General features: G+C 35.2%; 1 protein-coding gene across 4 annotated transcripts in view; it reads left to right on the top strand.

Annotated features, from left to right (window-relative positions):
- The window catches only part of LOC108775977 (uncharacterized), a 49,642-nt gene extending 22,567 nt beyond the window's left edge, over positions 1 to 27,075 (top strand). For 2 of the 4 annotated variants that reach the window (XM_018542457.1, XM_018542456.1), the window contains exons 3-9: positions 23,313 to 23,808; positions 23,902 to 24,374; positions 24,872 to 25,056; positions 25,187 to 25,524; positions 25,815 to 25,889; positions 25,961 to 26,181; positions 26,274 to 27,075. In XM_018542457.1, the coding sequence (XP_018397959.1) occupies positions 23,313 to 23,808; positions 23,902 to 24,374; positions 24,872 to 25,056; positions 25,187 to 25,524; positions 25,815 to 25,889; positions 25,961 to 26,181; positions 26,274 to 26,409 (1,924 nt within the window). In that variant the 3' untranslated portion in view covers positions 26,410 to 27,075. The remainder of the gene's footprint in view (positions 1 to 23,312; positions 23,809 to 23,901; positions 24,375 to 24,871; positions 25,057 to 25,186; positions 25,525 to 25,814; positions 25,890 to 25,960; positions 26,182 to 26,273) is intronic. The other 2 variants (XM_018542458.1, XM_018542459.1) reach the window with 2 other exon arrangements.
- Positions 27,076 to 27,704: the final 629 nt, after the last annotated feature.

Below are 27,704 nucleotides of genomic sequence, written 5' to 3'. Positions count from 1 at the left end.
CCCCCCCCCCCCCCCCCCCCCCCTCTACGTGAATATTCTACTTCGAGTTTTCCCTTTTCTCATAGGATAGCCTTTTCTCGAGTTTCTTCTTTTTTCTTTGTCAGTCAGGTAGAAAAAACAGACTAACAATTCCCCACTACATCTTTTTTGTCATGTACAGGCTGCCCAAAGGGCCGTCGCACGTAGTACAAGTTATTTAGACCATGATTGGCTCGAGTGTTACCATCACGCTTCTCTCGATGACCAATCTCACCCAGACGGCTTCTCGATTCAGTCGATTCATAATAATTAGTCGGACCAAAGTACTCCTCGAAGACGCATTTTCAAAGCTTCCAGAAGAGGAATCGGATCCAAGGACGGACGTCGAGTTGACGGCGGTCGCTTATCATTCACCGTTCGTCATCAATTAGTCTCGCGTGAATTTCGGGGGGATCGTCTCTCGTCTCCGCCGTTCGCCATCACGTTCTTCCGTTCTCCGCGCTCGCGATTGTGCGTTTATGTGCGCGCGCGCGCGCGCGCGGGTTACCACATCGGACTCACAGTCGTCGCCGCTTTGTCCTCCTGCGCCTCTTGATAGGCCGTTCTCGACGACGATAAGAGGGAGACCGCGCGCCGTTCAGGATGCCGCAGTGCGCGGTGGCCACGTGCCGCAACAGCCATCGCCGGACCCGCAAGCAGTCGGTGCGGTACCATCGCTTCCCGCACAATACTGATTTGCGCGAGCTATGGGTACGAGCATGCGGCCGTACACCTTTAGCGAACGGAGAGCCACCGTTCAACATCAAGACGGCGCGAATCTGCTCCCGACACTTCCTGGAGGAATTCTACGAAGATGAAAGCAGGGAGCAGATCATGCAAGGCAATCAGAAGAGGAACCGACTGCGCTTGGGCGCGGTACCTACTATAGATGTGCCAGTAATAGTAAAACCTTGTTTTAAATTGCTTCGCGAGACAGACAAGAAACGGTCCGCAGCACGTATGAAAATCTCAAACATCATGGCGATTTCTGATCGACCGGATACTCAGCAATCTAACAAAAGGACTCGCGACATTGACGAAGAAGACGAAGGTAGTAGTGAAGCTAAGATACTTCCATCTATTACCAAAGGACGTGCTGTACGGAATCAGAAGAAACGTCCAAAGTTTAGCCAACAAGAATGTTTTCTAATGGCGTTCGGTCTCGTTCACGTCAGCAATGTATGGTGAGTCATTTTAAACGCTCCTCTGTCATAAGCTCATGGCTTTTTATTTTCATCATATATATATTACAACAAAGCAAAAAATATCTATAACATTATATACATCTATAATAAAGTAAAAAAATAATTTTAAGTAAAAGAGATATTGAAATATGAAAGTTAAATGCAGCAACACTGAAATCAAAAGTTTAATTTTAAGATATTAAAGTGTTTTATTCTTGTCTCCATTTTTTAAATACTTAAAGATGTTTTAGTTTTAAACTTTTTCATCTAAAACATCTTTGAGTGTTTGAAAAACGAAGATAAGAATAAATATCTTTTAATATCTTAAAATTAAATACTTTTTTTGGAGTGAACACCCAGCGCTACTTTATATTATCAATATTTAACATTTAAATTATTTAAATTAGTTAATAAAATATCGTTTTAAGTAATTTTATCGTATTCTAATAATTTCAAGTGATGTCTGTTATATTTTTGTAGTATTAAATAGTTATCTTATACAATAAAATGTAATCTTCTTAACGGACTCTCTTCTTTAAAAAAACGATGTAAGGTGTTCCCAAGAACAAGCAAATGAGAGTCGACTCGGTTGTTGTTAAGATAAAATCCGTTTATTGGTCAATTAAAACATGAATTCTGAACGTTTCGGCTCTTCTTTGGAGTCATCCTGAGCATACAAAATATAAATTCTTCCTTGTGCGATTCGTTCGAGATAATGTCACCATCAAATTAACAGATTTGATGTACATTCTCAATCACACAAGAAAGAGTTAAAAACATGTTGGAGCTATGGATCAAAAGTACGTAATGTGTATAACAGTTTCATGATTTACAAAGTCTTTTTCTTGAATAAAAATCAAATCAGACTACAATATATTTGATCATCTTCGTCACAAGTTTCAGACTTAATTCAACTCGATCGCACAAGGAGGAATTTCTATTTTGTATGCTGAGGATGACTCCAAAGAAGAGTCGAAACGTTCAGAATTCATGTTTTAATTTACCAATAAACGAATTTTATCTCAACAACAACCGAGTCGACTCTCATTTGCCTGTTCTTGGGAACACCTTACATAGTTATCTTATAGTTATAAAATAATATATATAATGTTTACAACAATTATTTATTACTTGTTTATGTAGTATCTTAATAAAATATCTGATATTCTTATTTTTATATTGGTTGCGTTCAGCACAAATAAAGTGAAGCTTATTATCCATTTATCAGCTTAGAGCTTTTTAGTTCTGCGAGTACCAATCGAAATGGTCAAATCACAATATACGTACCCCGCTCACCAATCATAAAAGAGCTGCCGTCCTTTTTTTTGTCTCCGAAACCATCTTTTTCTTAGAGCAATCGGGGACGTAGGAGCATTTTCAAAAAGCTGGTTCTGGCTAGTGAGCATTCGAGGTTTTATTGTTAGATAATCTTGTACATTTTTTCTTTGGCTCCTCCCACGTTATTTTGAGAGAGATGTTACAATAGCTATACTGTAGAGCTGGGAAGCGTTATTTTTTTTTTTAGTTACTTTTTTTTTGTTATTTTTTATAATAAACCTAACGTTGTAAAGTCCCTAACACACAAAAAAACTTAAGGCAGTAAGACTTAGCTAGTAAGCAAATTGACCAATCACAATAGAGGCCGTATGGCCATAACTTAAACAGTATAGCAAATCCACAACGTTGATTTTCTTACTGCTTATGTCTTACTGCCTTAAGTTTTTTGTGTGCCAAGGCCCTAATTTTTTATAACTAAACGCTAAGTCAACTTTTTCAACCTTAGTATAATCTTAGGGCCTTAGCAGAAAGGTGACTTATAATCTTAAGACAGTTCTTGTGCGTTACTAAAGTCATGAGACTTAAGTCATAAAACACTGTCTTAAGATTATAAGTCACCTTTCTGCTAAGGCCCTTAGTGTTTAGTTATAAAATATTAAAACGTCATTATCAAATTGTTTATTATAAAAAGTAACGCTTGTGACTAGAATAACAATCCTATAATCGCAGTCAAATATGAGTAAAATAATCAACTGTGAATGATCAATTTCTTACATTAAATTAGTAGTGCTAATAAACAATTAGATGTGAAATAATTGTTCGTTAAATGTTCTTATTCTTTAGACTTCCGTTCTCCAAAAGATGTAGTATCACGGTTTATTTATATTCGGTTACTACCTTTTTCTTTTTTAATTATTAAGTATTTCTGTCAATAAAATGATATTTAAAATTGCGTATATTGAGAAGCTGTAGAAATCGCAAATAAAACGCAAATTTTTTACTCGATGGAAATTCTTTAAATGAAAATATTGTTCTTTGGGGAAACAGTGAGTTTTTCACAAATTCACTTTTCGATGCATTCCATACGAAGGTTTATCGTGTTTAGTCGTGCGAAACATCGTCGAGGACGATGCAAACATGGTAATAACATGGAAAGTACATCTTGTATAATATGAAATATAAAAGACCTGAGCAGATAATAATTATTTAGAATTGATTTCGATCAGAATTGTTTAATTATTTCCTAGATTTCTATTATGTTTTCTAGAGAAACCAAAATAATTCTCATCGGAATCCATTCTAAACAGTTACATAAGTACCATAATAGGTAGGCCTGGTATATACAGGGCCTGATTATATCTTTTTTTTCCGTAATTCAAGACTAAACTTTTTGCATAGTTTATCTTTTTGGTCTTTTTCTTCCTAATATGAAAAGAAAAACAAGAAAGATGGACAATGGAAGAAATTCAATTCTGAACTATGAAAAGAAACAGGTCTAGCCGGTTTACTTAAACCTCATGGTATGTGTATTTTAATACCTTTTTCTGAATTTAAATTTGAAAATTGACGGTTATGGATATATTTTAATCTTCAGACATTTCCACTTTCTAAATCCACTTTTAAGTGGATTTAAAAAGTGGAAATGTCTGAAGATTAAAATATATCCAATATGACCTAATAAATTGTGCTCTTTTTCTCTTCAGTCGTGTAAATACTTGAATAAAAATGTTTCATCTTTTTATAAATGTTTATAAATGTTCCCTCTTTTGAATCTGCTCATCAATTTTCAATTTTGAATTCAAACTATTTAAAAAACTATTTAAAAAAAAATAATAAAGCTTGTATACGGCTCAGTAATGGTGTTTCTTGTAGTTTTTTTCTATATATAAAAAAGTAAAACTTGTTGTTCATAAAGTCTTTGCTACATCATAGTTCAGAACTATCCATTATTCTTGTCTGCAGCATCTTTTGTTCACCACATCATAAGTTACATTATGTGTGAAAATTAACTGGTCTCACCGAAACCAATTTTCCATATAATTAGTGCAGGATATGCAATCGTTATGATAAAAAGATTTAAGCGTCACAGAAGACATTACAATAATCCGTGGGATTTCTTGTTATTTATGTAAAACATGGATTCACGCGGAATACGCGGTGGTAACATTTTTTTAATATGCGTGGAGAACGAGGTTATCCGATTAATTAATATTTTAATATTATTTATTGTTTAATATTATTCAATATTATTAATACTTTAATAAAGTTTTATAATAAGTATTTAGCATTACTATAATAAATTTTAATCATTTGGTTTTTTTAATATAATGTTTTCCGTTGCATTTGCAACTTAATGATGGATGCACAATAATAAAGCAGTAATGCTTAAACTTGGCATCCTTTCAATAACATTTTGAAATTCACTTTGATTAATGCAGTTGACTCATGTTACTATAATTTGTTACACATAAATTGTGTGATACGTCTAGTTTCGCAATTAGTCTCGAATCGAAGATTGTTATGTTGGTGCACGTTATCGATATCGAAGAAAATATTATCGCTTGTACTATATTCCAAAATAATGACATAAATATATATACATATGCAATCTTTCACAAAGAGCTGTGTAGACGGCAATATCGAACACTTAAAAGTTTGTTAATCTTCAAAATGTTTGACATTTTGAAAATACCTTACTAAAAAAGTTACGAGTTGAAAAACGAGATCACTCTTTACAAAGATTGTTATTAAAGTACAATGAACGGTGAATTCATTATCTGCGGTTAGTATCTACATCATAAAACAAGATTAAAGGCAAAAAGTTAATAAAAATGAGTGCCGTATTTCAAGTTCATATTCTGACCATTGTCGGACGAGTAGTAACCATTAATAATGAATTGGTCACATATGTGAACAATTTGAAGTAAGCCTTCTGATTGTTCCAAAATGTTTTGTATATACCTATAGTACTTACAGGTCTCAGCATGCGATGTATTTTTCGACCGATTTTGACTTCGCGTGAATTTGTGAGATAAGGGATGGGAAACCAAGCTGCAGTATGCTAAGCCCTGCTGTATTTAGTAAATTGTCAAATGGTGAAAAGAATACTCGTAACTGTTTTGATTGTATATATCGCTACCAAAGATTCTGTCGATATTTTTATTTATGCATAACCTCAGATCAATTGCAATCATCCTCCTTTCATCATTCTATTTCTCGTGATATTGCTGTTTCTTGTAAAAACAAACTGCGTTCGTTATACAGATAAGACAGGACGAAATAAGAAAAAGGAAGACTTATAAGAGAGAGTTAAAGTGATAAAAGGAGGGAGAACTTCTCGAAGATTCTGCACGCCCTTGAGCATTCAAGGTCTTGAAGAATCATTTAGCTCATGGTCTCATGGCCTCATGGTACCAGTTGATGACTGGTTTTGGGAATTGGAAATTGATACAGATTGATTTTTACACAATAACTTTTACGATATCTTTTACTCTAAAATGCTGTCACTGATACAGTATTGCTATTGATACGTAAATTTATGCAGTTTTCAATATAACAGTTACACTTTTTTAAACTGTTTTTTTTTATACCTTGCTTTATCTCATTATATTGAATAAAAGTATTAAGATATTTTGTATTCTATGCCAGAATAAAGTATGAAATATCTCATAAACTATTGATATTTATATCTCCATGCACTTTAATATTTTTGTATGTAAATATTTAAAGGAATCACACATACATGTAAAGAACAATTATATATTTCCATCTAAAAAATGACTATAATCTTCAGATGTGATCATGAAAAATTTAATTTAAAAAAAATTAATTTTATCACTGTTCTTTTTTAAATTATAAAATTTTTGTATAAAACATGTCTGTTTATTGGGTTGAATTGGCATATTTCGGTGATTTATTTGAGATTGCCATTTTGTACATATATATGTGATACGACTTCCCTCATTATTCGTAAATTTTGACTCTATTTACCATGATCTTTGTAGACGTAAAAAAGTTTGCTAAAAATAGGAGAAAGTATAATGCATTTTATGAATGTTTGCATTTCTGAATAAGCTGCTATCTCATTGTATTCACGTTAGACCCGGAGGGGTTACGATTATGTCGACTCGTATGCTCGCACCATGGACTTTGATGCGGCCGACCTACGATCGATCGGGCACAAAGTTGAACAGCCACATAACACTCAAGGAGGATTGCGACGTACGTTTCTGTAACGTATTGCTTTTGCTCTCTTATTTTATTTAACGAAATCACAATTGCATTCTCTTACCTTTACGACACTACTCGTAAGAATATTGTTCTTCTTCATTTAGTCAGAATTTAATTGTCTGAAAAATACAATTATTTACAGATTATTGAAAAAAGAGTACCTAATTGTTCCAACCATCAATAGGTCTTTGCAGAAACGCAAAATTAGTAGGGTCTTTTTTGGCCTTTGTAATCCCAAGGACCTTTCTCGTTATGTAGTGACTTTTAAAAAGACTCAGAGGGATATTTGGTTCCCAAGCATTTAGGGATCCGTCTAATATCTTAGTTACCTGCGCGTATTACAATGTTATTTCTAAAAGTTTTGTGAAGTTTTATCTTTGTATTTGTGCGCGCGCGCGCGCGCGTGTGTGTATTATATAATTCTTGTTTTTCCAAAAATGTATTTTTCATTAAGATGTGTATTATGCAACATATATGTATTATATTTAATTTATATTTTATTATATATTAATATTATGTTGTTTGAATATATGTATATAAACGCTCCATGATTTCTGTGAAGTTAAAATTTTAGAAATTCTGTGTGCTACAAATTTTTTTTAATTATAATTAAAATTAAAATTTAAAAAATAAAATATTCTAATTTTATAGAAATCGTAGTGTGTTTATGCATACATATATATTCAAACAACTTAGTATTAATATAAAATATAAAATAAATTTAATATGTTGTATAATACATATATTAAAGAAAAATGGATTTTTGTAAAACAAGAATTAAAATATACGTTAAACTACACAAAGACTTTTAGAAATAATATTGCATCTTAGATGCGTGAATAACTGCACCTAAGATACTTGGAACTAAATATCCCTGCTACCTGAGGTCTTTCTAGAAACTCACTACATCATAAGAAGGTCAATTACGAAGGTCAAAAAAGTCTCTGCCAACTAAGTTGCATTTCTGCAAAGACCTGTTGATAGTTGGCGCGATAACTTGGCACATCATTATTAGATGCTCTTTTTTGTATAATCTTTACATAATTACAACAATATACTTTAATATATCAAGATTGTAAATTTTTTTATATAAAAATTCAAAATTTTCTGATTTTCATCAAGATTTTTTTATTTGAGTTCCAAATTTTAATAAAAATTCTTGATTTTTATAAAAAAATATAAAAGAAAAACAAAATTTGGCAATTTTTTATTTAATTCAATTGGAATTTTTTAAGAATGGAATTCTCTAAGAATGGAGAACAAAGAGAAAGAAAGTTTTCAAAGATAAAAGGGTTTTTGGATATTTTTTAAACAATTCTAAAGAACGCTAAACATTTCTTGAAAATTAAGATGCAATTTGATATTGATAAAAACTGAAAAGTTATGAACAATTTTCGTAAAAAAAGACGTAAACATAAATAAAAAAATTGATATTCCATATCTTTTGCAGTCTCGTATTTCTATTTTTATATATTTAAATGCCAGGGCTTCTTCTGAAACGTATCAAGATCTCCAAGATCATGGAAAAGAGCCAGGACTCTATAAATTAAATGAAAATTATGAAAACGATTTGCTAAATTTACAGAAAGTGTCGCTACGGATTTGATTCTCGTGACTTGAAACTAGTTCATGAAAATGCTTCAAAAGTTCGGTCGAGCGATTCGAAGTACATTTGCCGAGGGAATAATAAACGAGTCTTTTGTCGTTAAGTAACGTGGCGAGGATCTTCGTATTTGGATCTACGTCTCGATCTAGCAATCGGGTTGCAACCTAACGTAACCTAGACGTGGCAAAGCGCACTCGTGGTTCACCAACGCGCTTGAGAACGCGTCCTTGACGCTCAGGGACATCTCGGGCGTACGGGACCGACCGCTCCTCCGCGCGAGTGCCTGCGAATTAGGTCGAGACGACGACGACGACGACAACGACGAGAATGAGACTCGGGCTCTCTCGTAACCGATTCAACGTCCATAATAATAGCGTGACTTCGATCGCGCTCTGAGGTTTCCCTCTTTGCGCTCCGCGCCGTCTCCGACAGAGATAACACGTCGACAAGTGTGACATAATTTTTTTTCTTCGCGTATAACGCCTTATTGCGAAATACAGCATGTCGATGTTATGGTTTGCCTTTATCGCTTGGGATTGAGTTTTCACGAATAAAAGTTGGCGAGATAGGCAAACGTAAGGTTAACGTAGGATGTATGTGCGAAGAATATTGTAATCGTGATGTCGAGTGAAGAACATCCTGGATTTTGTACAATCATTTATGATTTCAAAAGGCATATACTGTTGAGAATCATCGTGGATCGCGCTTTTATTTTAATTTATGCAAACTGTGCTGATACTTGTCATGGAGTCTATTTCAATCACAGTATCTTCCTGACTGTATTTGAAAATGCTATTTCTATTTAACAACGGATGTATCCTCCTCCTCCCCCCCCCCCATCCTGCTGGAACTCAGATAACATTTTCGAATTCAGCTTGCTGGACTGTCGTATATCAATCAAATTGAACTCTCAACAGGGATTATTTCTTCCACCGAACTTTTCCTGAAGCGTGCAAGATATACCGCTGAATGAGCAAAAATGCTAATTTCTAAAGCAGATTCTATTTTAGACGAAAAATATTTTTTAAGTATATTTTTTGTGTTATGCCAATCATATTTAAAAGGTTGTTCTAAAAAAGCGACTATAAATTATACTTACATTATAGTAATCGACCATTTTTGCAACCATTTTTATGATAATGACTATAATTATAGTCATTAATTTCGGTTGCTAACTATACATATTTGTTGATAGAACTAAATATAAAGTTACTACTGACGTAGCGATAATAACCGTAATTATGATAACATGTAATTATAGTTACAAATATCAAAAGTTTTTCAATGTATATATGATATTTTGGAAGAAAACATACAATTGATTCTCAACGAGCAAACATGTATCTATATTATTGTTAAATGTCTACGAATAAATAAATTGAATGAATAATAAAAATGTGATAATCAAATGCAAAATTTAAAGATAACAATTGATATAGATGCGAAAAGTAAATACTGCACTGAACAAAAGAGTGACAATCTTTAATAATTGCTTTGTAGCATTTTCCTATTTTCAGCAAACTCCTTTTACGTTTGCAAAGGTCGTTGCAATAAAATTTGTTCATTTCAACGCTGTTAATGGTCATCAGGGAAAACCGAAAAACTATCAAGGGAAAACCATCAAGAAATTTTTTCTTGTTTTGCTAAATCTGCTCTGATAAAAGAACAAAAGAAAACTCAATATGGATAAAGAAAAACTAAAACTTGAAAAAAGGCTATTTAATGAAATGAATAAATTAAAAAATTATATCTGACAGAAGTCAAACTATCGAAGAAATGGTAAATTATATCTGACAGAAGTCAAGCTATCGAAGAAATGGATTAAAAAATAAATGCTCCCCCTTTAAAAGCACCAAATTGAAATTTTTTATCTTAAAAACATTTTTTTAAATACTGTAACAGTTTTATATCACTTTTTATTTTTTATTATAAAAATTTTTTATATTTTTAGTTTTGATTTTATTTAGTACTTTTTTTATTTTAGTTATTTAAAAATGAATTTCTTTCTAAAAAGTGACTGGGAAAAGTTAGCTCTTCCTTTCGGTTTTACTAACAACTCTGAATTTCAAGTCTGAATGAGATCAGCGGGACTTAATGGAAATTTAATGGGTGCATTTAAAACGACAATCGTTCACTGAGCGTGAGTGACTTCTTTCATCTGACTGGTCTATATTTTAGGATCTAACGGAATATGCCAACCAGATGAAAGAGCTTTAGTGAGCGATTGTCGTTCTGATTGTAGGGTAAACTATGGTAAGATGGCCAAACGGATAAGATGGCCATAGTCTTTCAGAACGCTCTACTTAACAATTATTAAAGAAATTACAACCTATGGCCATCTTATCCGTATGACTATAATACCCTAGTTTACCCTATACATATGGTAACATAATAGGGATATCGAAAATTGTATTCTTCTAGATGCGCATTTATTCCCTATGCGTATCCCCTTTCGTTCTTTCTTATCGAAGGCGTCCTGAAGGTCCAAGATATGCGTCATCGTCCATGCGTAATAGGCAATCCGCTTGTGCAATGATGAAGGCGAAACGCATATTTTATATCGCGCGTGCGCCTCCTCGCGAGGATATGCATTCCTGACTGTTTAATACGCCGACCTTCTTCGAGGGCCAACGCTGCTCGAAAGTGCTTCTTTCCTGAGAATTGTTCTCTCGTCCCTGACACTCTCTCCTCGCTTTTCCTCGCCTATCCCGCGATTCACCTTCCGCCGCGTTTGTCCTCGCGACTGAACAGCGGAGGCGCGACAAACGTAATTCCAGCCACTGATACGCACGGACACGCATAATTCGCCACAATAATCGCTACGTAACGTAACACCTACTACGGTCGCTATGGTGTTTAATGCGTTTCGCGATCCCGCTTGCGACAGCGGAGTTTAATGTTCCGATGTCGTCTTTTTGCTCGTGCAACTTTTGAAATTTACATTGAATATTTTTGATATCTCGTTTATATATTAAATTCACTAGTAGACCGAGCATTGGTCAAGTTAAATAAATTTGAAATTATTACGTTGGAATAAAAAAGTAAATACGACTGTAACGTGAGGTAATTATCGTAGAAAACTTTTTTTAGTATATATAAAATAATTTATAAAGTTCTCGTGCAGTTTTTAAACTTTCATAACTTTCATTCTGTACATGAATAAATCTGTTAAAACATATAAGGAAAATTAATTTAAATATACACGGGTACTGAAATAAATTAATGAAATTAAAAAATTTTTAACAATTATAAGGAAACTTTTTCTCTTCTATACAACTCATAAAACTTTAAACTTCTCTCTTCTTCTTCTTTTTTATTTCTATCAAAAAAAGTTTAAAATATTTTAATAAATTATAATATTTGATCAATTCTTTTAAAAAATAAAGAAAACTTAAGTATTTTTGTAACTTAAGGAATTTCTTGCTTTGATTTTACAATGTTGCAAAAGTATTATTATTCTAATGACTTAGCTTGCAACATAATTAAAGGATAATATGCTATTAGTGGCGTTTTATTAGGCGTTTTATTACATGTCAGATGTTAGATATTCATAGGCAGGAATATTCATCAACTTTAATGGTAGTAGTATGTACATTAATAATAAAACATACTGAGAATTCTACTTCGAGACTTAAACAAAAAAATAATACAGATTAATAAACGTAAAAAAAAAATTACGAGGCCACGAAAATATACATGTTGATTTTTCAGGCTATTTTTGTTTATCTGGAAAATGCAAAAACTATGTTTAAAAGCATTAGTCTAAATATTCTAAAAACACGCGTGTGTCGTTATACATTTTTAAAATATCACGGAATGCAAGATGTACGAAGTTAAGAAGCGAAGATAAAAAGTTTACCAGCATTGTAAGATCTATTAAGTTTATTTCCGACGATACGTGATATTAACAATCTGACAGTTACGTAAACAAATGACGAAGGGAAACTGTAAGTACACGTGGCGTAAAACTGGAAGTTCGCGAGTTAAGGAGCCTTAATATTAATTAAGACATTGGTCTAAGAGATTTCGAGACGAATGCTAAGAAGCTAATAAGCGAAGCTGGAAGCTAATCGAAGAGGCGGAGGTTACGTCGGCTACGTCGCTCGTGCTAGGTCGCAAGCACCGACGAAGGAGTAGCGACTCCGAGACGGCCGGCGAGGCGACGCTCGGCGACGCGCTCGTCGTGACGCGGCAGTACGCCGGCCAATCGCGAACGCGCGAGAACTCTGCTCTCGTAGTAGGTGAACGGTGGCGCGGATAGAAGAGAGTGAGAGCGGCATGCTGCCGCCGTCGTCGTGGCCAAGGAGAGGAGGTAGGTAGGTGGCCCGTTGCGCTCGGTCGTGGAACTCTCGACCCCGATACCGCGCCGTGGTCGATGCACGTTCGCGTTCCGTGCGTCTTCCTCTGCGTCACAGCCTTGAGAGGGAGAGAGAGAGAGAGACGGACTCTTGTAAGCCGCTCGAGCGCACCGCGCGAGGACGTCGATCGAATAGAACGGCATGAATGTCGCACATCCCTTCGTAGACTTGCTGGAAATCGAGACGTTCTCCAAGAGAAGAAGTTCCCCTTGGTCGTCGAAGATCGGAGCATCGAACGACGACGTTGTATAACGTCGCGGCGCCGCGACGACCTTTCGTGACCTCCCTCGCCGGCTACCTGACGAGTGCGAGGACGCGGTGTTGGAGGGAGCCCTCCCGAGAGACCGGCCGACCGACCGATCCGCGGATCAGTCTGCATCCGCCGGAGAGTGTGGGCGGAAGGCGAGAGAAGGAAAGGAACGCAGCCGGCAAAAGGAAAGACGCTCGGTGAAAAGTGCAAGTGGCCGTGGTGCTGCTGACGAGAGCGATCGCCTTGCATGCGTGCGTGCGTGCGTGCGGATCTTCCGTCCATTCTATCTCGCGACGCGCGGGCGTTCTATGCTCATTACAGATTACGGGAATATGCGCGATCTAAGAGAGACGCCGATGTCAAGCGCCGTCGTCGCCGCCGCTCGTTGCGCTGCTCATACTTGTCGATGGATCGCGTGAACAGTTGTGCGTAAACGGTTGTTGCGACGGATCGTTTCGGCCTACTTATAACTGCCGCAAGTTAACTTTATGCTTCCCGCTCACAGTGCGGTGCAGTTTCATCGACGACGGTCTAATAATAATGGTGCACGACCGCGGCACGAGAACGATGCCCCCGAAACGTCGTGGGAACGTTTTAATGAAGATATAAATTATACCGATGTGTATATGATACGCACGAGGGTGCACGTCGAACAAATTGTTTTGCGAAGAAATTGGAAGCCGCGAAGTGATTCAGGTGCCAACGTCGTGCAAATAGCTTTGCAGACTCCGAACAATCGAAACTGCTTTTTAATAGACTATTCCGGCACCGCACGATTCGCCGGTGCAACGTTCGATATATTTATTTGTCCATGTGCGCTAGAGCCGTCAATTTGTTGGACTTTCAAGAAATTGTGCAGTTCTGTGGAACAGATTTCCTCGTTGAATTTTCAGCCCGCGAAGCCTATCATTGGATTGGTGAACGTGAGTTGGAAAATAACAAATTTACGTATTCTTTTAAGCCCGCTTATGTCAGAAACACGGTTGCTATTTTTCGATTACTATTCCATTACAGATCGACGATACTCTTGCCAGAGATCCGACCATTTTGTCGGAAATTAATGCTTCGGTTTTTTTTTAAAAAAAAGGTTCTCCCTCCCGTCACGTTAGGGTCGCTAGGTAGCTTTTTTCAAATTGAAGGAAAATGGAGGACTATATGCGTATACAAAAAAAAAAAGTGAAGACCGGCATTATAGGAATATATCGGCAGACACTCCCATTTAAGGGAAAAAAAAAGGGTTTAGAGCGGTTGACTAAAGTTCGTCCAAATGCACGTTTTCTGAAAAACTGGAGTCTCCAATGGAAAACCGGGAAAGTGGAAACTTTCATTTGAAGGGATTTTTTCGTCAAAAGTAGGATGTTAGAATGGCCGATTTTTGCTTGAAAAGAAATGTAATAGTAAAGAAAGGTGCTTGGAGAACACCTCAAAAATTGAGCAAAAACATGGAAATTAGGTTTCATGTGTTCAAGTTTTTCGAGGTAGTTTTTAGCCACCCTTTTTATTAATATTGTCATATTTATATAAGGAGGTCAACATTTGCAAAAAAAAATCATTCCTTTTATACTTAATATTCTCTCTTTTGAAGTCTTTTGGAAAGGAATTTTTTTGGAAAAAAGCAATCCTTTTTTAACACATCTTCCTCTTCTTCCTACTCAAATCATTGTCGAAAAATTCGCCATCGTCACAAGAATCTGCGGCGACGAAATCGAAGATGCAATTGCAACGAAGATCTTGTCACCGTTCGCCGCTCACGGAACATCGTATTTTCCTGTTTTGCGTGCTTTCGCAGGACTTTAAGAAAGTGCCGCCCACCGGACGGTCGCGCTTTCTCCCCTCGCTTTCGCTATCGCTATACCACGGAAAGGTAGGAAAGTTAATATTCTCGCGCACGAGAGAGAAAGAGAGAGACGACCGGTTGTGAAAGGTAGAGCACGCGGCGGCGAAAATACAGGTATTGTTTTAAGCGGACGGGGTCGTTAACCGGGACTCGCGGCCGGTACGCGAAACGTTCCTTCGCGCAACGATAGAGGCGACAATTTAGTACGCGCACATGCACGTACAATGCGTCTTACAACGCGCCGGTCACGACTGATATTCGCGGTCAACGCATCGATCGTGCTTTATGTCTCTTTAACAACGTAGATTAACTTTAATCTCGGTTTCACTCATCTTTAGTTCGAAAATTAAAAATAAAGTGTAAATTAAACCGAGATCAAAGTTAATCTATACACACATTGATAGAAATGAACAATTAAATGCACCGATCCGAGGCTCATCGCATTTCAATTTTATTTCAAAGGACCGTTTTAATAATTGACGTCTTCCATTCTCTCTCAATGCGAAATGAATTATTACCTGCCCTCTTTATCTGAAATTTTGCAAAAGGAATATTTTACGAAATAAGGAGTTTCTATTTGAATTTGTGAATATTTTTGAAAATTTGATCTTTGAAAAACTGGTGGTGCTTTATGCAGCGATAAAAAAACGTTTGAGGTGTTATCGAGTTTCTGCGGGTGCACTTGAAGGGCATCCTTACATTTCCGAACAACGAGGGAGTTTCGTTTCGTCTCTCGAGATTTTTTTGGTCAGGTAAGTTCATTTTAAGGGGGTCTTTGAAAATCTTAAAGTGAATTTACCTGTCGAAAAAATCTAAGGAAGAATATATGCGGGCATTCTTTCACTCTTCGCATTTTATCCTTTTATTTTTTTCTTCTTTCTTTTTCCTACCACACTTCCTGCGTATCCCTCTTTCCTTCTCCTTCGACGCGTTAACGTCGCGTCGCACGAAGATATCGGTATCGTTGTACTTTGACATCATTTCACTTTCCTGTGCCTCTATAATGCAGTTTATGCATCGCGGTATATTTTATGAAACATTAAACGCATTGCCCGAATAAACGGCTTCTGATTATGCACACATCCGTGAATTAATTACGTCGTGCGTAAAAGCGAGTTTGCGCTGACCACCTGTTAGCGAGTATCGTAAAAGAAAAAGAAAAGTAAAGGCCTAATGAAAGGGAGTTAAACGTTCTTTTTATTTGACAGTTGCAACTTAATAAATAGTACTGAACCTTTTGACACCTGATGTATTTTTGTATCATTCTTTTATCTCGAAGTTACCTCTAGCGAGAATAATTGACTTCAACGACGTGAAATTCATCTCACTCGTTAATCACTAAACTTTTAGTAAAAAATTGTTAAGCTTTTCTTAGTGTTGCTTCCCACACACATAAATTTCTTGTAATTTTACTTCAAATCATTATATTTATTTTCTAACGATATTTAATGTCTAATCCAGCAGTTTATTTTGCGTTTACTCTGTAACAATTATTACAACTGAAATAGAACACAGTTGAAAGATAACGGTTAATGATGTGGAAGGGTCTACCCTAGAAATGGACGTTGTTATCTAATCGCTAATAAGACAGCGTTCTTCCAACGCGAAGGAAGAGCCTCGCGCTCTTTTCAGAATTGGTACCGCGAAACCTATATATCCGCATCTATAAAGCGCAGTGAACGCGAGTGGGTGCAACGAACTCTACTCATATCTTTCTCTCTTTTTCTCTTCATCGGTTCTCCCTCTCTTTTCAGCACCCCTTCTCCATCGATTGTCATCATCTATCCCTTCTCCCAATCTCTCTCTCTCTCTCTCTCTCTCTCTCTTTACAGCTTGTATCAAGCGCGATCTGGTCTCTTGCGTGCGAGTTAAGGCCCATTTTTCGCGTGCCGCTTATCGCTCGTGTTGAAGAAATCGATATTCAGAAAAAAAATCTGATAAAAAATTATTAATATAGATTCTTTGAGAGTGAAATTTCACTCCTGAAAGTTTCAAAATAGTGGTAGTTACGCTAGTCCAGCAGGAGTGAACTTTTTCATTCTTAGAGAGTGAAGAATACTCCAAGCGAGAGTCAATTTTCAATCTAGTACGGAGTGAATAATCTTGCACTCTCCGAAAGGAGTTTGAAATTTCATTCTTAGAGTAGCCAACGAACCTTGAATCCTTGGAAACCGGAAATTTGTCTAAAGTGTAATAGTTTATGTTAAATCATCAAAGAAAAAGACTTTGAAATTTATTATTAATGTGATAATTTAGATAATTTATAAGTGAATAATTACTCCAAGTATTTTATGTCTACTTGTCATATTTATATCTGATATTTTATTTATCAATATACCATATATATATATAAAAATACATTAAAGCACTCACGCGCGTATTTCATTATTTTTTACTGCAGTTTAAATAATGGAGCTTCTTTTTATGGAAATGATAAAATTTTATATGTAAATACAATGTAGGTAATTTTTTAACATAAGAACCTTGAAAATCACTACGTTTAAACTTGGAAAACCAAAAAAATATTTTAAATTAAAAAATATTAGCTATCATGACTCTCTCTAGTAAATTAGATTTTAGCGCTCTCTTACATCCAATCTTAAATGATAAAATTGGATTCATTTGATGTGTTTTTGCATAAAACGAACGAATTTAGGAAAAAAGCTTTGCTGCGCGAAGCGACATATTAATTATTAAAGTTGTTAATGTTAGGAAATTTTCACTTCTTGAAGAAATAAAGTAAAATTCGCTCCTGTGTGGGACTGGCGCAACTATCATTTCTCTTGAAGTTAAATGTTTTTATTTCTAAAAATTTATAGGCCTTCTACAATAAGCTATAAGTCATAAATCAGAAGTAAGAAACTAAAAATTGACAAATATGATTGGTCCTTTTGTAGCTTATGACTTATAATTTATGACCTATGGCTTATTGTAGAAGGCCCATTATATCTCATTTTTGCCTATCATGAGAAAGAGCTACTTCGGAGTAGTATGGACAATGTCACCTTCAAAGTAGTCTCCTTTTGAAGCAGTGACTTTCTTTCAGCGGTTCACCTACTTTCGGAAGTAATTTTGGAAGTCATTTTTTGTGATAGCCAACAGCTTTCTCGCACATTTAATTTAATTTTTTCAATATCGTCAAATCTTTTAAGCCTTTTACCCTTTAAAAAAATATAACTAGAAATTACACGAAATAATTATATCTGGACTGTATAGAGATTGGCGAAGTTGGACAATGCTGTTAGTTAAAAACCTTGAACCAGGTGAAATGAATGAGCAGTTACAGTCATTGTGAAATACGACGCTCGGAGTTCGACACTCATCACTGCTACCATTGTCGTCTGAGCAGCTGTTGGATGGTGTCGTTTAGTTAGAATACTTTTCAAGGTACCTATTTTCTACAATACAGAAAGGATACTTAAGGAAAAAGGTATACGCAAAGATTAGATACTTTCTTTCTGTTAACATCTTTCTTTTTGGGTATCCTTTATTATGAAAAACAAGCATTATTTATTTAGGAGGTGACCTTGAGAAACACCCTCATCCCTCACCAAGTAACACGACTCAATAACTGTTTAGTCGTCAATGGTACACAATTGTATGAGTGTCAAAAACTCCGAGCTTTGCAATTTACAATGTCTAAGCTAATCGAGCAAAGAATTTGCATTAAATTTTGCCAAAAACTTGGCTTCACACGTTCCGAAACAATGGTCATGCTCCGTAAAGTTCATAGTAATGAGTTTATGAATGAGACACAAATAAAAATGTAGTTTAAACGGCTTAAAAAAAAGCGCCATGTCTTAGTGGACAATAATCGTTTCGACAATTTTTCAACGTTGAGAACAATGGAAAACATAGAACGTGTGCGAGCTGCAATCAACGAAAATAATCGTTTGATTATACAAGAATTAGAAGAGGACCTTAAAATCCCAAAATCTAGCATTCACAAATTTTGACTGAAGATCTGAGAATGAGTCGCGTGTGTATGAAACTTGTTCCACAAGTACTCACACAAGAACAAAAAGATTTTCGAGTTGCAGTTTCCGAATCCATCAGAAAGAAAGAAGGGCTATTATACTGACGATGGAATATGGGTTTACGAGAATCCTAACACAAAAACACAAATGACGAAAAATAAGTTTCGATTCATGAAAGCGTGCCAGAATCGGAGTAACCTGAAAGTAATGCTCATTGTTTTCTTTGATCAGAAAGGTGTTGTACATCACGAATATGTTCCACAAGGTCGAGTAATAAACAGAGAATATTATTTGGAAGTTCTTAAACGATTGCGTGATGCAGTGAAGCTGAAACGAAACGATCGTGTTTGTGGAAAAGTGGGAATTGGGTGCTACACCATAATAACGGATCTAGGTATTCATCTGATATTGTTCAGGACAATATTGCCAACCCCTGTATAGTCCAGATACAGCCCCATGCGACTTTTGGTTATTTTCTAGGTTGAAAAATTTGTTGAAGAAGAAAAGATTTAACAATGTTGAAAAAATAAAATTACATGTGACGAAGAAACTTAGCTATAAAAAAAAAAGAAGAGTTTCAAGAGTCAATAAAAGTAGACTCTTTGAAAAGTAGACTATTTGAAAATTTCAAATAACAAGAATAAAAGGGGCTAATGAGAGTATATTGATTGATGACAGTGAGAGTGACCACTGTTCCATCCATCCATGGCCTTTTTAAAAGTTTTGCGATTCTACTACTGAAGATGGTCCGGATGTAGGCCGAAACGTCTAGTATTATATTAATTTCCTTTGTTCTTTTTTTACTACAATATATCTTATATTTTATCGCACCAATTACAGCGAATATACTCTCATTAGCCACTCTCATTCTTGTTATTTAAAAGTTTCAAGATTGCTTCTAGAAATGGGTGGACCGTTGGAAGAAGGTTGTTACTTTAAAAGGAAACTACTTTGAAGGCGACATTGTCTATGACATTCCGGTTTGTAAGTAGTACAAAACTAATTATTTAATATTTCATTTATACATCTTTATTCGATACTAATATGGAGTATAAATATCACATATTAATACACTTCTTTAATTCATATCGTGATTTTATGTTTGTGATGTCGACGCGACAATGCGACGTGGCGTGTACATTCGCCGTCTCGCCGATGTCGTACCCAACATCGAAGATATATCTTTGCGATAACGTCAACGTATAGCTCGACGAATCATCATATTGAGTATCCGGTTGATGTATATTAAAAATGTTAAACGCGTTTGATAATATCACGGTCTCACACAATGTGAGATAACTGTTATTCTATTTATTTAACAAATCTGTAACGAGCTTTTCTGTAAATTTGTACCCGCGAAACCCTGTTCCACGGCGCAAAAGACGTATCGGCAATTCCCTTCGAGAAAATGATGATGAAAGGTGAAGGGGATGGAAGCAAGAATGCACTCTGTGCACGAATCATTGCGATTATACAAACTGATCCGTTAGACGCGTGTTGTCAAATATTGTGGCAATTGAGTACTGCATGATGCGTATGATGTATCATTTTATTTCTTATTTAACACTAGAATCACACTAACAGTATTCCGCTAGAATTGTCGAGTGATGCTAATTTGATAATTTCTTTGTTTTCGCTTAATGAAGATTTAGTTTTATATTATTTGTATATATTATAATATAATATAATATTATATTCACATATTTTCCATATTCGATATTGTACATTAAAAAGAAAAAAGGAAAAAATTAAAATGGTTGGCAAAGCCAGAATGGCATTCTCTTGATTTCTATAATACTATTCTATAATATATTCTATAATATATTTGATGAATAATAAGGATCAGGTGATACATCATACATAAAACAGAATGCACCTATTAGCCAAGAACAAATCTTATATATAAATGATTAGGAGATTTATAGTGCAACTTCGCGTTTAAGATCGTTTTGAGTACGATTTTAGTCATGTCATTGAATATATAATTTTAAAGACGTGACATGTAAAACGATTTTTTTAAATAAAATTGATCAATACCATCCTATATGTTTGTACATGTGTGTTGTGAGAGATTAAGATGAGACTTGCAAATTAAATTTAATTATATTGACTAATTTCAAGGAAGACAAAGAAAGATCGTTAATATGTTTTTATTGTTTCGTTAAATGCCATAATATGAGATGAAATAGTAAAAGTAAACTAAGAAATAAGGATAGTTTTTTATACGTGTATGACACAGTTTTATGTACCTAATTAAAATCTATTTGTAATTAAAATTCGATCATGTTGAAATGATCGTTAATGCAACATGTTATGTGACTTGATATCTGTAATTTATTCTTTCTAATGAACTGAAACGTTACAAATGGATCATATCTGTTTTAAGAAAGCAAGATATAAATATTTTGAAAGTTATCATGTTAAGAGAAACGGACTTTCTTTCTATCTGACCGCCATCAATCTTTCTAAATAGAAAAAATATTTTATTGTCATTATTTATATTTAATATTTTATACAATAGTCCATATCTTATATGGACAATATTGATTAGACAATATATTATATTTAATATCTTATGTATCATATATGCGCTTGTCGTTAAGTTCAATTAAATTTTACTGCACAAATCTTGTTTAATTTTAATAATTAAATTAAGTTGAAGTAAGACATAATTTGGTTAATTAATAACTTGGTTGATTAATTATTATAAATAATATATGAATTCTGTTGAAAATCTCGCGGTCATTGGCCTAAACAAAGAGATTATTTTGAAGAATTTTTCATAAATTTTTAAATTTGTCTGAATTATAAATAAAAGTAAACGAGCGTGACACGCCAGATTTGTTGTTTCCCATCAAGTTCCCGTTCGTTCGGTGCCCTTTCGCTGAACTTCCGTAGAATCCGTCCGTCGACTGCATCGAAGTAGTAGGGGGACCACTTTGATTACTCGTCCCCACCCCCGTCCTCTACACGCGAAACTTATCTACAGTAAAGTTGGTGAAGACGCTTACGCGCGTTAATTAATCGGGACGCTGACGGTGCGCCGATTAAGCTACGCGACGTCTAATTATAGCGGCTGGCTAATCAGGTCGTGATACTAAGATTTTATTTACGTGTGAGGACGTGTATATTGCACCGTGTTAATAAGTGCCGATATTACGAGGGAACGATATAGCGCGCGCATGGCGTTTCACCACCACCACGTCGCGCCGTCGTCCTTGAGGCTCCCGATGAACGACTATTTTCTAGCTCGACAAGGTCGACCGATCGACGCTTCTATTGCGGTATATGTTTATCGGTTTATCAATGTCATCGTTTTTCGCTAACGGTTGTTTTGCAGGATTCGGCCTTCTAGTTAGAAAATCTTAGGAGTTTGTTCAAGTTTTTCGTGTTGCGCGATTTCTTTCGAACAAGATGAGAGCAAGGAGAAGACTTTGGTTTGGAAATTCCAGGTGGGACAATCCTTTAATAACGTATACCACGCATCGAGAAAGAAAGGGAGAAGGGGAAATGTTAAGTAATCGAATTCTTCGGAAAAAACACGAGTAGATTTGATTGAAAAATATATAACAATCACAATCGATTATTACCCAATGCACTTGGATTTATTGATAACCAAGATAATGCGTGATGTTTTTACAATACTTGTTCCAATAGTTGGTCTATTAACTGCCATGATTATCGGGGTATACCTGACTTTTCAGTGACGCCCTAATATACGATAATACATAAAACCGCCGACTAGACAACATGTTAACAATGCAAGTGAAATATTTCATTTTTTTTGTGTTTGGAAGAAAATATTATATACCAAAAATATTGTTGAACCTATTCTGTATTATTATATATTGCATCCTCAATAAACTTGTATTCAGAAAGTCGGAAAAAAACAATTTCCTAAATAACTATATATTGCATGCTTGATCTTCTCGACGAGAGACATTTCATATAAAAAAACCTCATGATGTTTCTATTATATATTACTATCGTCGTAATATTACTTCTATGGTCACGTATCATTTTATTGTTATATTTAATGCTATACTAAACTTTGTGTGTGAGATCCAAGTTTTCTTGTTAAAAATAGTCACTTGATACAATCGATTTGACATTTCAAGATTTTCAATTTTCTGATTTTCTTGACGTTCATTTTGAGCGTCTAAAATTTGTGACAGAGTTCTATTTATAATTCCATGTACGATCATTACACGAAGAGTATTTACAGTACAAAATGCATATTGTACAAAATGTATATTATAAAATATACATTGAATTTACTTCAGAAGATCTGTAATTTGTGTTAAATTTTACGATCGATGAATTTCTATTCGATAGATGAATTCTATTTCATTTTATTTATCACATTATATTATTGTATAATATATCTTACACACACATACACATGTCTTTATGTATTTTTGATTCTTCTTTGATGTATATAAAAATTTTTTGTATTATACAATACTTGAAATTATAATTGAAATTCTGTCTTGAATTTTGATACAATTCTGACATGAAATTCCGAAGTAGATTTGTAAAGATTTCTAAATGAAAGCATCGTTGTGTGTTTATAGCTTAAACAAGATGCATGCGATGGAGGGTGCGACCGAGAGCAAGCGAAAGGTGGATACCGCAGAGAACAACAAGGCAACCAGATCGTCGCCGTCACCGAAAGTACCTCAGAGTCAGCAAAACGGCGCCGCTCTTCCGGAGGAAACAGCGGCGGCACCGACGGCATCGGTGGGTCGCCCACGCAAGAAGAAAGATGAGTCGCGTTGCGACGCCGAGACTTCGAACACTTCGAAGGGCAGACAACTGCTTGCGAGTACGTCGCGACGAAGTGCGACGACTCCGAGTGATGTTGTGCAACCACGTCATGTTAAAGCAAGGTCTGAGCCGATTGAGATTAGAAAACGGAAGTCCACTCTGCAGGTCTCACCGGGAAATCCTCCCAAGAAGTTTTGCGACAACTACACACGAGAAGAATACATTTCGAGTATTGTAGGCGATAACAACGAAAGCATCGAAGACCTTGTGGCGAAAGCCGATCAATTACGAGCCGATATTTTGGTGAGTATTTGAAACTGCGATCTCTCATGAAGAGCGAATAAACTATTCTTTCTTTAAACATTTACGGTATATTTTATTAATTTTTATCTGCAGACACTTGAAAACTTAGCACATGCCAAAGAAATGGAATGGAATGAAATTCTGAGGAAGAGGAAACTGAAAGAGGAGGCATACCTGAGGCTCGAAAGGAAGATACAAACGACAGCCTACATGGAAAATGATAATCAGTTGTCGGAAACTTTACAGCAACGATCGTTTATGAGTTCGGCTGAATGGGAGAATAACGGCAGCAATTCCATATCGAAGGAGAGATCTTTCGAATCTAAAGAGGATCTAGGTGAGAGATCTTCGGATTCATCAGGTTCGAAGAAAGAGAAAACCCCAAAAGCTAGTTCGCAACAACGAGTGACTCCTCCGAAAACCAATGGCGAGAGCAATCGTGAACAGAATGAAGTGTCGAGTCCGGAAAGTCGGCAGATCGGAGAAGGCCGTCAAGGTGCAATAGTGGATGTCAGATCCATTATTGCCGATCACAGGCTTAAGCATCCAGAAACCGTACCAAGGAGGTAAATTAATTATAGAAATGACAGAATAAGAGAAGAAAAAATATGGCTTATCAAAATTTATATAATAAACGATTCAACAAAATAATTTTTATAAATGTGTGTTTGAAAAATAAAATTTACGATAAATTAACGCAATATGGGTGCAATATAATTTTTGATAATATTCGAGAAATATAATTTGAACATAATTTCTTATATTAGAATCGATTCCACAATATTATTTGCAATCGCTACTTTTTAACTATTGAAACATATTTTTATAGCAAATATAATTTTGGATAAGGAAATAAGATTCTGATTAATAATTAAAGAAACAAATTTATTTTTACTATGTTTGTCTTACAGATTTAGCTGAATATACATCTTGTTTAATAAATAATTGAGGCTACATTAATAATATGCAATATTTGATTATTCTAACTTAAATAGCACTAAGAAATATGCTTCTACGAAAACAACTTCATTTTTCGATACTTAAGCATGATTTCTAATTGTAGAGGTCGACGATTGAGAAATTCGAACGTAAATATCAATCTCGGTGCTGGCGGTGCCATGGTTGAAACTGGACACAATGCTGACTCAAGACCGTCTAGCACAGAATCGTGCAAGAGCAACCCAAGCACGAACGATACCATGAACTATAAAGACATGCTAGTACAATTTGCTAAGCTAAGTCAACAAGGTAGTAACATCAGTTTTCTTAAATTTTTTAATTGATTAAATTTATATCGTAAACGTTAAAGACAGGCAATTTGCAATTATTAGATTTTGATAATCATGAAACTATAACTATGCTTTAACATTATGTTTAGGTGAACCCGTCAAGGTACCGCAGAATTATCCAGATGTGACGCTTCATCCTGTGACACCTCCGTCTGCCCAGAATACATCTCAACCAACCGGCTCGTTGCTCCACGGAATTCTAACGAAAGCTCAAACGCCGAGATCCACGACTTTTTCACCTACTTTAGCAAGATTACTCACTGCGCCTGAAAGAGAAAGGAATTCTCCGGCGGCCACAGCAGCGGCGGTAGCGGTAGCGGCAACGTCAGCGTCTATGTCGCAGCCAAGCGCCACAACTCAACACCTTTTGCAGACATACCAAGGCTCTAATATGGTTTCTATAAATGATCTCTTGTCTTCTTCCAAGGTTCTTTGCTTTTTTTTTCTAATTATTATTATTTTCGTAATTTACGTTGGCATAAAATACAATTTTTTTTTTGAAAGATTATTACACCATTCGAATATCCAGTGTAACTTGATTTTATATAAATAAATAGGAATAAGAGCATATATATATATATAAATAATATAAACGATCTAGAAAAGTTAATGAAAGTTTTGGGAGATAAAAGCTTAAAACACTGGTCAGGCGTGAGTAGTTAGGCGAAAAATTAATTTTTCCTCTTTTTTTAAAATAATGTAAGATATTTTTTCCAGGCTCGTACAGAGATAACTATAACCCCTGTCGTTAACACTCCCGCGCAATCTCATTCCAATGATTTAATTCAAGTGGTAAATTTCTTTTTCAATTTATTAATAACACGTTCTCTTGTGCATGTTTGACCATTCCGTTGAACTTTTAGGAGGATGTAGAGGATGAAACAACAGTAATTGATGATAGGAAAGGAAACTCAGTAATTGGAAGAGATGGTAAACAAATAGTGAAGGACAATCCACCTTCACCAAACGCCCCACCAAAATGTCAGGGATGCATAATTCGACCCGCACAGTTTGTTTGCGCCGGATGTGGAAATCAGTGGTATTGTAGTCGTTCATGTCAGGTACATGTCATGTCAAGTGCACAGTTACGTATAATGTATCATTTTTACATATTTACGATTTACGTTAATGATCATTAATAATAATAAATTGTATTTTTTTTTTTAATATCGACAGCTTGCTGCATGGGCAACACACTCCGATCATTGTCCGCCAGAACCCGAGAGTAGCAAAACAAAGACCAACGTTTAACTCCCGAGATCTCTGCATGCCCGATGTATACAATGATATCAGGCGAGAGATATCAGCATAACTGAGTATAAATCTAGTCAAGGAAGGAGGTTTAAGGATATAATTCATATTGATCGACAAATGAGATGAAGAGAGAATCGAAAAGGGATTATCGTATTGATTTAATATCGGAATGATCCTTGTTGAAGCAAATAGATGATGTCGTCCTCTTTATCACAAGCATTTACTGATCTCCCATCTTAAAGGAGGTTTCACGCTATCACGTTCTGTTTTCTTCAGAACGAATTCGTGAATTTTCTTGCACTTTACTCGAGCTTTAGATGAAGAAAATCGCTCTTCTTTCGATGACGAAAATTAACGGGATAATCGATGCCATTGGTTAACGAGCCTCGTGTGTTATGTATAATTCATTTTCTTTTAGACTTTATTACATACGCTAGTCGAAAAATTTTGAATGCTCAAAAAATGAGCAAGAAAGAGAATAAGTAATTCCGTGGCGCTGAGAGTGGAGCACAATACTAAGTAATGCGATGCTGTATATAATTTTATACAATTTAAGAGTTATTCAGCGTCGGATTTTAGAATGTCGATTAATCGCGTGCCATGTGTAAGATTGGGGGCGGATTGGCCATCAGCCCTCTGAAAGATATCAAGAGATACTTTCTGCTTACTCTTTTTATTTATTAGAAATTATTTTACAGAAAAATTGTAGAAATTGTGAATTTAATTCCACAGCAATGTAAAATTAATATTTGTCATAATAAACGAAGTAAATTTGTTATAAAAACACGTTACTTTGTTATTATAACAAATTTTCAGTTGTTATTATAACAAATTTTCAATAAAATTACTCACGATTTACTATGACCTTTATATTGCTAGATATTGTCTGCAAATGATTAATTATTTCAAAATATGTATTCACGTAGATAGTTTTTTCCGCTTATTTAATCCGCCCCTATATGTAAGATTCATTTTCCATAATTGACATGGACACTCAAGGCGAATAAATAACTCGACCATTTTTTTACATGTAGTGTGATATGGATTATATTCTATTTTCTTCTCCTTCGTTTTACATTGTAGGCATAAGAAATTGCTGGACAGAGCATTTAATTAATAAATAAGAAATGAATACTAAGTACTCCATATTAAATATTCAGTATATTTACATATGTGTTAAACAGTAACGAATGTATATAAATATAAAAATCCTGTCATTTTATTATAATATATTATACATACACATATATAAATATTATTCCAGCTTAGACCAAATTACATGTAACGTTTCTATTGTAATATGTACTACTCCAATAACGTAACAATATAACACGTGTTATGTTACAGTTATAT

The sequence above is a fragment of the Cyphomyrmex costatus genome, unplaced genomic scaffold (genome assembly GCF_001594065.2).
Source record: "Cyphomyrmex costatus isolate MS0001 unplaced genomic scaffold, Ccosl1.0 scaffold330, whole genome shotgun sequence".
NCBI classification, from domain to species: Eukaryota; Metazoa; Arthropoda; class Insecta; order Hymenoptera; family Formicidae; genus Cyphomyrmex; species Cyphomyrmex costatus.
This window is presented reverse-complemented; position numbering and strand designations above follow the sequence as displayed.